The 17,031-nt window shown below is 37.9% G+C and overlaps 1 protein-coding gene across 1 annotated transcript; it reads right to left on the bottom strand.

Annotated features, from left to right (window-relative positions):
* Window positions 1–5,538: 5,538 nt before the first annotated feature.
* LOC143019819 (uncharacterized) lies at window positions 5,539–10,932 on the bottom strand. The gene is made up of 5 exons (XM_076175801.1): window positions 9,342–10,932; window positions 8,944–9,089; window positions 8,095–8,853; window positions 7,038–7,964; window positions 5,539–6,630 (listed from the first exon to the last, which is right to left on the bottom strand). The coding sequence occupies exons 1-5, from the start codon at window positions 10,930–10,932 to the stop codon at window positions 5,539–5,541; spliced, it is 4,515 nt and encodes a 1,504-aa protein (XP_076031916.1).
* Between the last annotated feature and the right edge of the window lie 6,099 nt (window positions 10,933–17,031).

The following is a 17,031-nucleotide window of genomic DNA, read 5'->3' as shown; positions in this document are numbered from 1 at the left end:
TGGGAGGGTGATCGAAAATCAATTGTCCAAAGTTTTCCATTTTAATAACAAATTCGACGTTTCGACTTCAAGGAGTAATTATCAAAATAATTACATTAATCACAACACAATTACACAGAACACAGAACAACTACATTTTTTACGGACTGAACAGTGCGACGTCTTTCCATATACATGGAAAGACTTACAGTGGTATGTGGCTTGATGACCTGACCCTACCAGATCTCCTTAAGGGAGGGGGAGGGGGAGAGGGAGGGGGAGGAGTAGGGGGGGTCGGGGCAGTAGGCGATGCGAGAGGGGTGGACATAATCCCACCATTGGTGGGATTATTTCTCACATGTCTCGATGAGCTATTGAACAAGGGAATGACCGTAATCATATTAGATTGTACATTAATGCTAGGAGCCCATTCCCTGATATACATAGCCTCTAGCATCCTTAATTCTCTTATATCATTACATTGTGTAACTACTTCAGTGTTGCTAACAATGGTTGCTCTATCAAGGGAAGATTGATGCTCGTGCTGAAAATGATTTTTAATCGCTCCCTGTTGGAGGTGGAGCGTTAGGCGACGGCTGAGACTACAGGTCGTAAACCCAATGTATGCACAATTGTAGAGCGCGCAGTCTCCATTATTGCAATTAAATTTATACACCACATTGGTTTTTGACAGAGTCCCAGACTTGCCAGACAAATAATTTTTCAGCACTAAGGAGCAAGTGCGGGGGTTCTTGTAAAAAATCACCATACGTAAGACATGATTGTCTTCCACCGGTTTGCAGTTCCTAAAGACGATGTCTTTGATACGTTTTTCGTCTTCCCGGTACGAGCTGCTAAAAATATTTTGGTAGTAAACTGTGATTTTATTTTGCTGACACGGGGAGTACTCAGGGGCATGACGGTCTAGCAAGTATTTGGTAATTTGATCAAAATCTGTGTTAGAGTAACCATTGTTAACTAACATCTGACGTAAGTGCTGAAGTTCGGCATGCAGCAGGTGCCAAGAAGAGCATACCTTAATTGCCCGCCTTACGTATGCCTTTATTACCCCTCTCTTGTAATCTTGTGTGCATTCACCCTCACCATTCATGCACTTACCCGCATTGGTGGGCTTGCGGTAAATGGAGGTAATAAAAGCATCTGAGGCACCATCTACCATTACATCGAGGAAAGGGAGTCTGTTGTTCTTATTCAACTCCACAGTGAACCTTAAACCAGAAATAACTTGAAGGTTAGATCTGAGTTCCTCGAGTAACTGTAGGTCATCTACACACACAAAAATGTCATCAACATACCTACGATACAAAAATGGTTTGGTATGGAGGTTTTTTATAGCTTCTTCTTCTACATGGGCCATGAAAGCCTGGGCAAAGAGAACCCCTGAAGGTGATCCCATAGCAACTCCATCTTTTTGAACAAACAGATTACCCGAAGGACATCTGAAAGGGGCCTCAGAAGTACAGGCCAGGAGCATATCTTTCAAGATGTTTTCAGGGAGTTTGGGGGGAGGGAGCACAGAGTGGCGATAAACAAAGTTAAGAATGATATCAATAGTTCTAAAAAGGGGGACATTTGAGAAGAGACTATCCGCATCCAACGAAGCCATGATGCCAGTAGGCCTATTGATTCTTAGAATGTCAATAAATTCATCTGTGGATTTGAGTAAGTGGTGGGGATGTAAGGGGTGAGAATTTGGTTTAAGCGTTTAGCAAGGGAGTAAGTAGGGGAGGGAATTTGGGCCTTAAAGGGTAACCTTCTTTGTGAGATTTTACATTTCCGTAGAAATAGCCAGGGGCAAAATCACCAGTAACAAGGTCAAATTTGAGGTCACCTACTACAGCATTGGCAGCGTGGATGAGGGAATTAACCTTAGATTTAAGTTTAACCGTGGGATTACTAGAAAGTGGCATAAATTTTGTAGGGTCATGTAGTAAATGATTACATTTGTCAATATAAGTATCATGGTCAAGGATAACATATGAAGAGGCTTTGTCAGCTTTCCGGATGATAATGTGTTCGTTATCACGAAGCTGCTGTGCACGAGCATCAATCTTCCCTTGATAGAGCAACCATTGTTAGCAACACTGAAGTAGTTACACAATGTAATGATATAAGAGAATTAAGGATACTAGAGGCTATGCATATCAGGGAATGGGCTCCTAGCATTAATGCACAATCTAATATGATTACGGTCATTCCCTTGTTCAATAGCTCATCGAGACATGTGAGAAATAATCCCACCAATGGTGGGATTATGTCCACCCCTCTTGCATCGCCTACTGCCCCGACCCCCCTTACTCCTCCCCCTCCCTCTCCCCCTCCCTCTCCCCCTTCCTCTCCCTTAAGGAGATCTGGTAAGATCAGGTCATCAAGCCACATACCACTGTAAGTCTTTCCATGTATATGGAAAGACGTCGCACTGTTCAGTCCGTAAAAAATGTAGTTGTTCTGTGTTCTGTGTAATTGTGTTGTGATTAATGTAATTATTTTGATAATTACTCCTTGAAGTCGAAACGTCGAATTTGTTATTAAAATGGAAAACTTTGGACAATTGATTTTCGATCACCCTCCCAAAGTTAGAACTATAGTGAGGAGAATTGAAAAATATCAGGAAGAAGATAAATAATTGTGACAATGCTGTGGTGTTTAACTCAGTGTGTATTAAGGAGGACCTGCGCCCTAAGTATACGATATCTATATATATATATATATATATATATATATATATATATATATATATACACACGCACACACACGCACACACACGCACACACACGCACACACACGCACACACACACACACACACACACACACACACACACACACACACACACACACACACACGTATATATATGTATATATATGTATGTATATATATAATCAATCAAATCAGCCGTTCTGAATCCACTGCTGAACAAAGGCCCCTTCATAGCATTCCATGATTCACACGACCGCGCCAATCTCTGCCACGTTACCCCTGTAAACTTTTCAATCTCATTCATCCACATTCTGTCAGGTCTCCCTCTTCCACGCTTCCTATCTCGTGGCGTCCACTCAATAACACACTTGCTCCATCGCTCATCAGTCGTTCGCGCTAACTTACCTGCCCAATTCCACTTCCTCTCTTTCACCGCCTCCACAATATCTTTCACTCTAGTCTCCGCTCTCACCCAACTTGCTCTCTTTCGGTCTTTCAACGTTATTCGCATCATTGATCTCTCCATTCTCCTCTGTGCCGTCCTTAGCTTTGTTTCCATCGCCTTCGTCAGTTTCCAAGTCTCACACCCGTAGATCATTGCTGACAGAATGCAATGATTGTAAACTTTACGTTTCAAACATAAAGGTAGAGAGCTTCTCAGCTTTTTATTATACTTACCAAACACTTTCCAACCAATTGTAATACGTCTTTTTATTTCATTATCATGATCTCTTGTCACTTTTACCATCTGGCCTAACTAATTATACTCTTCAACTTCTTCAAGACTCTCACCATCGATTATAATCTCTTTACTTTGAACTTTCGTGTTGAACATTACTTTAGTTTTGTTCTTCATTCTTAAACCTACTTTGAGACTTTCCTTGTTTAGATCACTCAGCATATCTTGCAAGTCTTCTGGTCTTACTGAAATAAGAATAATGTCATCCACAAATCTTAGGTGGTTCAAATATTCGCCACTAATCTTCAAACCTTTTTCTTCCCAACTCATCCTTTTGAAAATCTCTTCCAAGCATGCTGTAAATAATTTGGGTGAAATTGTATCGCCTTGCCGTACTCCTTTCTCGATCTTGATCTTTTCTGTATCTTTATGTACCTTTATGTACGGTACCTTTCCCATAAATCTTTTCTAAAAGTCTTACGATCTGTTCGTTTGTACCCTGATTGCGTAGCGGGTTTAGTATTGCTATTTGTCCTACCGAGTCAAAGGACTTCTCGTAATTTACAAAAGCTAAACACAGAGGTATAGTGTATTCTGTCGTTTTCTCGAGTAGTTGGTTCGTCGCCTGCAAATGGTCTAGAGTCGAGTATCCGCTCCAAAAGCCTGCCTGTTCTCTCGGTTGGTTTCCATCTAAAACTTGACTGAATCTATTTGTAAGGATCTTAGAGAATATTCTATATACATTTGATAGCAAGCTAATCGGTCGATAGTTACTAAGATCCTTCTGGTCTCCCTTTTTTATGAAGCAAAATCACTATAACATTGCACCACGATTCAGGAACGTTTTCCTGACGTAAGCACTGGGTGTACAACTGAGCTAACTTAATGAACTTCTTTCCCTTCGTCTTTCAACAGATCTATCGATATACCATCTTCCCCAGGTGCTCTTCCTCGTTTCATAATATCATATATATATATATATATATATATATATATATATATATATATATATATATATATATATATATATGTATGTGTGTATGTATATGTGTCAACGCCGTCTCCGAAGGTCGGCGGCATGAGGTACAGAGGGATGGGAATCAATCATAACGCACACTCCAATCTTCTTTATTGTTGCCCTTCGGTCTTGATCTTATACAGACGGTGTTTAAATGTGTGTGGTTTGTGTGTGTGGTTTCTGCAAATTGTATCACATTGTGATTTGCATTCATAATTAATCTATCAAATCAATGCAATGATTAACAACACTATTCGTCAATAATAATCATTGAACTCAACTTCATGATTCCTACCATGATTTGGTTTACCCGCCTCCACAACAGACATCATCACATATCTTCGTGATCCTTTGCTATTCTGAGAAACCAAATACATTACTAATTAACATGACTTATGCACTAACTCTTACATATTATTTCAACAAGTGACATTACATAAAGATAACAATTTACTCTTTCAATGCTTACCAATAATGACTGCCATGGCACTTACGGAGATGTTGTCAACTCAACGACTACACACAGAAAGGACATTTCTGATTACGATCCTAACGAGGGAAATACGCACTACTTTGTGGCGTAGGAATACATCTAAGGGATCGTAAATAAATATACGAGTTATGTTCCACTCAACATTCTCCTTTTTTCTAGAGTTTCTTTAATCTTATTTTATTTTATTATATATATGATGGATCGTTACAGTACATCAATTTCGACAATAACATTTTCCATTTTATTTTACATACATTGTAACTATATACGTAACAACACGGGCTTGTGGTTGCCATTAAGTTCAATTATTTCTCGCACATGTCATCGATATCTTCTCACATATATATTTTCATATTACACCTAGACATTGTGCAATCTGTACTCAATATACATCAAATGTCATAGACCGTGATTCGTAATTAACCTTAGTACATATCATAATTTGTCAATACACTCGAACATTATACAATTGGTACTTGACACAGATCAAATGTCATAAGCCGTGATTCGTCATTAACCTTAGTACATATCATAATTTACCTGTATAATATCATACATCAAGATATTCTTATACATAGTGCAATCGGCACTCACACCCTCCCCCTTGTGATCACCCAGGATCACAAAACCACTGACGGGAGGTCAAATTTCTACACTGAGTCACCTTCTAATAGTAGTATTAGTTTGGAAATAGGTCGCTTATAGAGTTTTTTACCACGTATTATTTCCACTTGTCTAATTAGTCCATCTTTGCTTTTTATCACTTTCACAACCCTTGCTAATAGCCAATGACTGCGTGGTGTATTATTCTCCACCATTAAGACAATATCTCCTTCCCTAAGATTCCTATTAACTTTCAACCATTTCTGGCGTTCTTGCAGACAAGGCAAATATTCTTTCTGCCATCTTCGCCAAAACTCTTTGGCTAAATGCTGTACCTGTCTCCATTTCTTTCTGCTCTCACAGACCATTTCTCCACTATCAAGTGTCACTACATAATTATCCAAATTAAGTAAAGAATTAGGGGTGATGGGGCACAAATCGTTCACATCATTTGATACTACAGTTAGAGGACGACTGTTAATTGTACTCTCAACTTCGCAAAAAAATGTACTTAAATTATCATCGGACAAAGTTTGTGAACCTATCACAACTTCCAAAACTCGTCTGACTAATCCTATCATTCTCTCAAAAACACCACAATGATGAGAACCTCCAGGAGTGAATACCCAATCCACACCTCTCTTGGTTAATTCAGTACTAATATGACGCATGGTAAGATTGTCCCTCAATACCTTATTTGCTCCAATGAAGTTTGTGCCGTGATCACTAATCAATTTCCTAACTGTACCCCGTCTGGACATAAACCTGATAAATGCATTTATCATGCTCTCTGCCGTCAAATCATGTAAAATTTCAAGATGTATAGCTCTAATGGATAGACAAGTAAATAATATTCCATATCTCTTGATTCGAGATCGTGCTCTTTTCACAAAAAATGGCCCAAAGCAATCAACTCCAGTCACAAAAAATGGTTTCTGATTTACATTTGCTCTATCTACTGGCAAGGCTGCCATCTCTTGAGTGATTGTTGAATTCTTGAAACGTCTACACGTGACACATTTAGACAATACTTTCCTTACAGCTGAATTACCTTTAATTACCCAGTATTTCTGTCTTAATTTAACACTGCTTGCCTTCCCATGTGTCCTACTTTCATGTGATAATGTTGAATGATTAAACTAGTCACATGATGTTCATGGGAGAGAATAATTGGATGTTTCATATCCAAGGGCAATTCTAAGTTAACTAGTCTACCTCCTACCCTGAGTATACCATTCAGCAACATCGGTTTAAGTTTCCTTATAGAACTGGAAAGATTAATAGGATCCTTTCTGGATAAACAGACAATCTCCTTTGCAAAACAGCAGTTTTGTACAAATTTGATTACTCTTTCTTCTTCCGCAAAATCCATTAATTGAACATTAAGTTCGATAATTGACACACTTTGTCTTTGCAAATATCTGACAAATAATATAAGATAACTACATGCTCTAAGCAATTTAAACCATAAAGAATAGTGACAAACTAGTCGTGACATTAAAGGATCAACTGTATGATTTTGTATTGGTTCGACTTCAACTCATACCTTTTTAATTTCAAGGTTAGAAAAATCTTCCTTATTTATTTGCGGTTGGACTGGCCAGACTTCTTCATTTTGGGACAAGAAAGCAGGTCCTTCAGACCATCTACTGGTTTGTCTGCCTCTGGTAGCATCGTCGGCAGGATTATCTCTGCTCGAAACATACATCCAACATACATCCTCAGAATTCTCTCGAATCTGAGACACTCTATTGGCTACAAAGGTTTTAAATCTTATATGATCATTATGCAAGTATTTTAACACTGTAGTTGAATCTGTCCAAATATAAATTTGGGTCATCTTTAAAGGTAATTCTCTCACTATCACACACTTCAATTTAATGGCAAGCGTGGCTGCTACCAATTCAAGTCTTGGAATTGTAATTGATTTCAGAGGTGCTACTTTGGCTTTTCCCAAAATGAAGCTGCACTGGATCGTACCATCAACATGTTTATATCTTAAATATACCACTGAACCATATGCTACTTCACTAGAGTCACAAAAAATGTGACACTCAATTGACTCTACTTTTGACGTTATACCTTTCTTCGTACAACGATCAATGCTAAACAGCTTGAACTTATTCACCCTTGACATCCAAACATTTATTTGTCCTTTATCTCTCTCACTCAAAGTACAATCCCATCCAATGCCGTTTCTAAATAAATTTTGTAACAATACTCTTCCTTCAAGAACAACTGGTGCTAACATACCCAATGGGTCGTAAATTTTACCAATTACTGCTAGCAATTCTCTCTTTGTCCTAGGTATTTCATCAACGTTGAGTGATATGCTCATTTTATCCTTGCCAAGAGACCAATCCAATCCTAATGTCTTTTGTACTACATCTTCATCCTCGATGAACTTCTCAATGCTATCACTACACTTGTCTTTGGGTAAGTTCTTCAAAACTTCAAGGGAATTACTATTGAACTTTGTCAAATTAAATCCACCTTTACTACAAAGGTCTATCACATTATTATTATTGTCAATCAACTCATTTGCCATCGGATGACACCAACAGGTCATCAACATAGAATTTATTAAGAACTATTTCACTTACTGATTTGTGAAACTGACTGCCGTGATCTTGTACTACTCGTTTTAGAGCATAATTTGCAATGCTAGGTGAGCAACTAGTACCAAATGGATGAGAAGTCATCCGTAGCTTAACTATATCACTTCCTATGTGTCCATCTTTCCACCATAAGAAACGCAAATAATCTCTATCATCTTCAGGTACTTTAACTTGATAATACATACCAGTAGTTTCTATATCCGCAGTACACGCATATAATCCTAATCTAAATCTCAAAAGGACACCTAACAGAAGATTACTTATATCAGGTCCTTGTTGCAACAAATAATTTAACGACAAATCATTTACACGTGCTGCACAATCAAATACTACACGTACTTTATCCTTTTTGTTAGGATGACGTACTCCAAAATATGGAACATACCATGCTTGTTGATTCCTCACCTCACACTTAGGTACTTCTTCGGCGTACCCTTTCTCTAGTAAATTGATCATAAATTGCTTATACTGCCTATAATATTCATCATCCTTGAATTTACGCTTTAACTGCTGAAGTCTTTTGACCGCCATAGGTTCACTATCAGGAACTATCCTAGGTTTCTCTATCATTGGTAAAGGGATCTCGTACTTTCCATTAATCGTTTGCCTACACCCAGACTCAACAAATTGTAACCATCTTCTATCTTCCATGCTAGGTTCTACCGAATTCAGTGATGAATCCACAAACTCTCTATTATAAGATTCAATCAATTTCCTTTCTAAATAATTACCATCAACCTTTATCTTATTCACAGGAACTTCATGATTATTGTCTATTATTCTTCCACACAATATCCATCCTAAACGTGTTCTCACAGCATACGAATCTCCTACTTTCTCTGCATGCACAACCTCCCAAGGTTCAGACGCCTCTGGGACATTACTTCCTATCATGATTTCTATTTCTCCTTGGCTGTGATCAAATTCTAGTTTCATCAAATGTTTCCACTTCTCTATGTCATTCTTTCTAATACCATGACCTTGATTGAGAGGAAGTTTATTCACTGCAAATACAGGTGGTAATCTAATTTGGTTATTTCCTTCTATGTCAGCCACTGACATCCCTTCAACATTAAGACAAGACATTCCTCTTGTACCTACTATTGTACTAACTTGTAACGTAGTTGACTGATAGTTCACGTCTGTCATTCCAAGTTTCTGCAATAAATTCTTAGAACAAAATGTGACTGAGCTACCATTGTCAAGGTAACATCTGGTAGTAACAACCTTACCATTTAACTCTACTTGAACTAGGATAGCAGTAGTGTCTCCTACTGAATCTTTCAATTGACTGGATAATACTTGAACTCTAGAATCATCAACCTCATTAGTGACCACTGGATTTGCCGTTACTTCTTTACTTCCTTCAACCCTGAAATTCTTATTCGTCCTATGCATAATTGTAAGATGTGAACCACCGCATTGTTCACAAGTTCGAATCACTCTACACTGTGACGCTTTGTGTCCTTTCCTTAAACACTTGAAACAAAGTTCTAAATTATAAGCCTTGCTTAATTTCTCTTCATAAGTCAACCGTCTTAACTGAGGACATACATCAATAATATGTTCTTCCTGACATAACCAACAAGAAAGTCTTGCTTTCTGTGTCACATTGACATGAACTCTTCCATCATTTGGTTCTATACCTTTCTTGTAATTCATCTTTCTATTTGAACTCCATGTGTTCACTTCTACTTTCTTATCTCTAAATCCTCCCTTAATACTTCTCCCAAATGTTGGGTTATTCAATATTCTTACTTCTTTTTCTAAAAATCTGACTAATTCTTTAATGTCCACTAACTTCCCACTCTCAGCTAACTCGTCGACTATTCTCCTCCATCTGTCCTGTAAATATCTGGGCAATTTCTCAACTAACTGACGCAAAGTCCTAAGATTTTGTAATTCTGAAATTCCATAGTGAATACCCGATATAGCACTTATACATGAATTTAATTCGACAATGAAGTCATCTAATGTCTCAACATTCTCTTCCTTAATTTCAGGCCAAGCAAGAACTTTATCTATGTGCATTAAAGCGATCCGTTCTTTATTTCCATATCTTTTGTTTAATTCACTTCTCGCCTTTTGGTAACCCTCTTTTGGATCTAAATGTAAACACGTTCTAACTATCTTGTGTGGTTTACCTTCTGTATATTGTTTTAGGTATTGTAACTTTTCATTATCTGACACATGCTTGCTATCAATTAACATGTCGAAATCTTTAATAAATTCAAAGTACTTGTCTATCTGACCATTAAATTTGGTAATCACATGAACAGGCATCATGTTTTTGGTCATTAAAGTCGTAATCATGTCTCTATTTGTCTGTTGGCTATCACTATTACTCTGATTTGTACTTCTGCAGTCACGAGAATCATTTTCTAAATTAACATTTACATTACTTTCAAATTTACTTAAAATATTAAATTCTGCCTTAGCTGATTCTAATTCCGTTTCTAACTCAAGCCTATCCTGCTCTAGTTTTAATCTATGCAATTCCTTTTCCAACTCTTGCTTCATTTTCAACTTCTGTAATTTGATGTCTAAGCTCGCCCTCTTAGCCATCACCTTACCTAATTGACTACCTATGTCACTTTCTCCTGCTTGAGATACACTATCTATTGGTTTCACTGTACCATCTATTCCCTCTTCCACTGGTGTTCTATTGAAAGCTAATATTTCTTGAACTACTTCATCTGCATCTAATTCCTCAGCTGTGATAAACTCCTGTATCCTACTTATAAGTTCTGCCTTATTGCCAGAACAAGTTTGACTTTTTGCTCTCAAATATAGTTTCAGTTGATATACTGTGGCTCTGTCCATTTTGTTCAATCTAGAATGTTTAACACTCACTCACACTAGATATAGATGAATATAAACTAGAAAACTATACCTCATTTAAATTCAAAGTTCAAAGGCACTCATTATTAATTGATATTCAATTAATTTATGTAAATCAATGTTAAATAACCTGATATCTTTACACTTAATTCCCAACATTTTTGTTAAACCTCATTATACACAACATGTTATAGAATAGAAACTGGAAAACTATGTTCAAATACAAATTTTAAGTCTACTCGTAGTCAAAGCACTCTTGATTTTTTATAATCAATATTCAACACCAATTTACGTAAATCAATATTGAATAAACCAGGTAATTTCATACTTAATTCAAAAAGGGTTACACAGTATTCTGTTACTACACTCATTTTTAATCAATCCTCAACATTAACCTACGTAAATCAGTGTTAAATAAACCATACTTAATTCATAGACAATTACATTCTCTTACTGCACTCATGGCTTCATTGTTCAATCACAGCATTCTTCTTAGCACTTATAAAGTTAGAGTTACAGAATTAAATGACAACTTAGATGTCCAACACTGACTTCAATTCACTTGGCTAAATCGTATCTAGAAAGCTATTCTTTCTTTAAATTTTAAGTTTACTCACATTTTTGCTCTTGTCACACTAATTCCAGTACTTGCTCATGGATCCCTTGTTGCTCTCTCTCTCTGCCATGTCGGCTTCCATGTGGTCCCAACCTATGGGTCTTGTTGCTTGGCGTCCCTCCTTCTCTGCACCTCAACATGAAATTGTATGAAGCAAAATCATGAAACTGTCATGAAACTGTTTCACAAAATCATGAAACTGTCAACGCCGTCTCCGAAGGTCGGCGGCATGAGGTACAGAGGGATGGGAATCAATCATAACGCACACTTCGATCTTCTTATACAGACGGTGTTTAAATGTGTGTGGTTTGTGTGTGTGGTTTCTGCAAATTGTATCACATTGTGATTTGCATTCATAATTAATCTATCAAATCAATGCAATGATTAAACACACTATTCGTCAATAACAATCATTGAACTCAACTTCATGATTCCTACCATGATTTTGTTTACCCGCCTCCGCAATATACATCATCACATATCTTCGTGATCCTTTGCTATTCTGAGAAACCAAATACATTACTAATTAACATGACTTATGCACTAACTCTTACATATTATTTCAACAAGTGACATTACATAAAAATAACAATTTACTCTTTCAATGCTTACCAATAATGACTGCCATGGCACTTACGGAGATGTTGTCAATTCAACGACTACACACAAAAAAGGACATTTCTGATTACGATCCTAACGAGGGAAATACGCACTACTTTGTGGCGTAGGAATACATCTAAGGGATCGTAAATAAATATACGAGTTATGTTCCACTCAACATTCTCCTTTTTTCTAGAGTTTCTTTAATCTTATTTTATTTTATTATATATATAATGGATCGTTACAGTACATCAATTTCGACAATAACATTTTCCATTTTATTTTACATACATTGTAACTATATACGTAACAACACGGGCTTGTGGTTGCCATTAAGTTAAATTATTTCTCGCACATGTCATCGATATCTTCTCACATATATATTTTCATATTACACCTAGACATTGTGCAATCTGTACTCAATATACATCAAATGTCATAGACCGTGATTCGTAATTTACCTTAGTACATAACATAATTTGTCAATACACTCGAACATTATACAATTGGTACTTGACACAGATCAAATATCATAAGCCGTGATTCGTCATTAACCTTAGTACATATCATAATTTACCTGTATAATATAATACATCAAGATATGCTTATACATAGTGCAATCGGCACTCACAATATATACATATATATATATATATATATGTATATATATTTATGTGTATATATATATATACATATATGTGCATTATATATGTATATATATATATATATATATATATATATATATATGTATGTGTATATATATATACATATATGTGTATATATGTATATATATATATATATATATATATATATACACGCACACACGTGCATAAAGACACACGTGTGCGCGTCCGCATACACATATCTACATACAAATATATATATATATATATATATATATATATATATATATATATATACATATATATACATACATATATATATATTTAAGATTATTTCAGACAAATGAGAGAGAATGTGGGTGGGGAAGGGCAAACGAAGATGTGTTGGGAATAGAGTTTATTGCCCTAACGTTGCGACCAACTTGGTCTTCTTCAGAGGACTACAGCATTACAAACGGATCACAATTCTTATATTCGTAGTGAGAGGGAACCCGCCAAGGTATGAGCGTCATGTTTTCCCTTTGGCTAACGATTTAATTATTAGGACACTTGCTGCTTTCGAGAGGCATTTAAATCCGTCTCTGTCGTTGTTGTTCTTGTTGGCGGCGATATGTGCAGCTTCCACAGTTTTTCTCATTTTCTTCTCAAATCCCTCGTGTAGAATTTCTGCGTTGTTCCAATCAGGTAGATGTCCACATTTGTCCAGGTGACGAACCAGGGAGTTAGATGTTCTATGAGCCCTGAGATCGTTTTTGTGCTCATTCAAGCGTTTATTGAACCCTCGACCTGACTCACCGAAATAAGATGATGGACAACCTTTGCATGGAATACGGTAAATGACACTGAGATTATTACGCATATTATTATGTTTCTTAAATATTTTTCCTATTTTATTGGAAGATATTTTTGCTATATTTATTCCACCTTTTAACAAATAATCATCAATAGCTATGGTGTTTATAGAATTAGGGACAGAAATAAAATGAGACTTATCCTTTCCCGGGGTTCGGACGTTTGAGCCATCGTAGATCTTCTTGGCTTTCCTCGTTGTCCTGGTGATCAAACCTCCGGGGTATTTCAGCTTCCTAAAGGTATTCTTGATGTAAGTAAGTTCATCCTCTAGGAATTCTTCACTGCAGATACGAAAAGCTCTGAGAAAGAAACCTATTAGAACACCCGTTTTAACACGTGTGTCAAATTTGGTTATTTTATGTTTAACAACATTGAATTTAAACAGATTAGAGGTCTCGCAATGGGGAGTCCATTATCTGCTGTCATGGCATGTTTATTCATGGAAGTATTAGAAATGGACAAATACATCAACATCATGGGAAGAGGTACCACTTGGTTAAGGTACGTGGATGACATAATCGTGGTGATGCCAAAAAGAACTAATATAGAAAATAAGTTGAGAAGACTCAACGCTGTGAATAAAGACATTCAATTCACAGTTGAACTAGAAAAAGAGTGTAATTTACCATTTTTAGACACGTTGATACACAGAGGTTCTCAACAGGTAAGTTTCTCGGTGTACAGGAAACCCACCAATAGGGACGACTTTGTCCATTATTTTTCAGCACACAGCAGACGTGTTAAAACGGGTGTTCTAATAGGTTTCTTTCTCAGAGCTTTTCGTATCTGCAGTGAAGAATTCCTAGAGGATGAACTTACTTACATCAAGAATACCTTTAGGAAGCTGAAATACCCCGGAGGTTTGATCACCAGGACAACGAGGAAAGCCAAGAAGATCTACGATGGCTCAAACGTCCGAACCCCGGGAAAGGATAAGTCTCATTTTATTTCTGTCCCTAATTCTATAAACACCATAGCTATTGATGATTATTTGTTAAAAGGTGGAATAAATATAGCAAAAATATCTTCCAATAAAATAGGAAAAATATTTAAGAAACATAATAATATGCGTAATAATCTCAGTGTCATTTACCGTATTCCATGCAAAGGTTGTCCATCATCTTATTTCGGTGAGTCAGGTCGAGGGTTCAATAAACGCTTGAATGAGCACAAAAACGATCTCAGGGCTCATAGAACATCTAACTCCCTGGTTCGTCACCTGGACAAATGTGGACATCTACCTGATTGGAACAACGCAGAAATTCTACACGAGGGATTTGAGAAGAAAATGAGAAAAACTGTGGAAGCTGCACATATCGCCGCCAACAAGAACAACAACGACAGAGACGGATTTAAATGCCTCTCGAAAGCAGCAAGTGTCCTAATAATTAAATCGTTAGCCAAAGGGAAAACATGACGCTCATACCTTGGCGGGTTCCCTCTCACTACGAATATAAGAATTGTGATCCGTTTGTAATGCTGTAGTCCTCTGAAGAAGACCAAGTTGGTCGCAACGTTAGGGCAATAAACTCTATTCCCAACACATCTTCGTTTGCCCTTCCCCACCCACATTCTCTCTCATATATATGTATATATATATACATATTCATATATATACATACAAGAATATATATATATATATATATATATATATATATATATATATACATATATATTGTTATGAAGGTAAGACAGATGAGTGGAAAAGGTGGTAAAGAAACGCGGGTTTGAGCGAGAACATTATATTCCTGACGTTTCGACTACAAGTCTTCTTCAGAGTGACAGACAACGTGTGTGTCCAGTATATATACTCTCATTACGGCTCCTCCGACTGGACGTCTCAGAAAGTCGTATGCTGATTGGCCCGATACTATCTCCTCCATAACCAATCTGGCGGCTGCAAATAACAGATTAATGAATCCTTCTCAGTGGTCGCTGACCTTTCCCAGTGTTATGCATGCGGACTCGACCAGCTTTCTCATTTTTCTCTCTAGCCCGGTCCAGATAGGGCGTGCCTATTCCCATTCTGGTAAATGCCCGTGCGTGTCCACATGCACTACCAGAGAATTTGAAGTCCTGTGATATCGTAGATCTTTCTTATGTTCTCTTAGTCTCTTTGTCAACCCCGGTACGGAGAGGCAGTTTTTTTTTTTACCAATGGGCTTTTTTTTGCCCATGGGGGGGTGAATGGGCTTTCATAACGTGTTCATATGACGTCAAGTGGGCTTGTTTGTCTCCAAGATTGGTTTAGATTCTCTTCATCGAATCTTAATAGGCATTGAAGACAGAGGACTCGCTTTCCAATATTTATGTGTTTTAAGGGGTTTCGTATTTTTTTTCCTGGTCTACAATGCCTTTTTTATCTTTATTTCTTTTTTTGGGCTTTTTCGGGCTTTTTGGCAGTACGAGGTGGTAATACCTTCATATCCCATCTTCCATCTTTTCTTCTTGTAATTTTGAAGAGGAAGAGGTATGGTTGTACTACCACTGCCAACAGCATATTTTCAGGACTGAAAATGATTAGCTTCCAGTCTTTTGACCTCAATACGTCGCGTGTCCAGACGAACCTTGTCTGGAACGACAGGTTTTCCTTTTGGACGACGGCAGAGACCACAACTATGCATGTAAGGCCCATTTAAAGTGAGACATCTCTTATCATCACAGACCCATTCCCTGGGCGGGGGAGATGGCTTCTTGGGGCGAGGAATACCCGTGGGGAAGGTCTCAGAAGCGGAAGGTCGAGGAGGAGGTGATGAGACGTCCTCTTCGTTCTCTTTTTCTCTTCCTTCGACCTTCCTTGGCTGTTTTGGGCTTTCATGGTTTGGGCTTTTCTTTCCTTGAGACCCACTGATGACTGCCACGGTTAATTCCTCTCGTTTGATAAGGGCTTTGCACGAAGAGAGGCGCCCGTCTCTTCGTGCTTCAGTTTCCCGGAACTTGTTCATGGCCCTCTTCATGGTTTTAAGGGCTTTCCTCAGGTTCCACGGACGCTGAGGTCTTCTTACTGGGCTTTTAATGGTTTTCACAGGTCGTCTTCGACCTGTGAAAGAACCTTTGCTGGCTTCCTATGATCCTTGTTGGGCTCCTAATGTTGGCTGAAAGCTGAAGCCTTCGAAAGGCTCTGTCTTCGCTGAAGGGCCTGGAACTGGAAGGACCTCATCGGACAAATCGATGAGGTCCGCTTCCGGGTCAACGCCCGGGAATCTCATGCCTGCGCATGTACATCTGCAGGCGCAGACATGGTCGCTGAGGCACGAGAGGTCTCGGTCGACCCCTCGTGATTTCAGCTCATTGGGCTCTTGCTTTGGGTCCTCAATCTCCTGGGCTAGGGCTTGGCCCTCCTCCTGGAGACGTCGAATCTCCTCCAGGAGGAGGCGCCTCTCTTCCTAC

This window comes from Oratosquilla oratoria, chromosome 38 (assembly GCF_046742065.1).
Source record: "Oratosquilla oratoria isolate Oo_2021 chromosome 38, ASM4674206v1, whole genome shotgun sequence".
Taxonomy (NCBI): Eukaryota; Metazoa; Arthropoda; class Malacostraca; order Stomatopoda; family Squillidae; genus Oratosquilla; species Oratosquilla oratoria.
Note: the sequence above shows the minus strand (reverse complement) of the source record. Positions and strands in the feature narration are given on the sequence as shown.

What these genes read in the sequence shown, in the direction of transcription:
- LOC143019819 (XM_076175801.1), bottom strand. Translation starts at nt 10,932, where the DNA reads ATGGACAGAGCCACAGTATATCAACTGAAACTATATTTGAGAGCAAAA. An exon ending in AGGTTGTGCATGCAGAGAAA is followed by an intron (nt 8,854 to 8,943) that starts GTAGGAGATTCG and finishes CCTGTGAATAAG; the next exon opens with ATAAAGGTTGATGGTAATTA. An exon ending in GCAGTCAGTTTCACAAATCA is followed by an intron (nt 7,965 to 8,094) that starts GTAAGTGAAATA and finishes AATTTGACAAAG; the next exon opens with TTCAATAGTAATTCCCTTGA.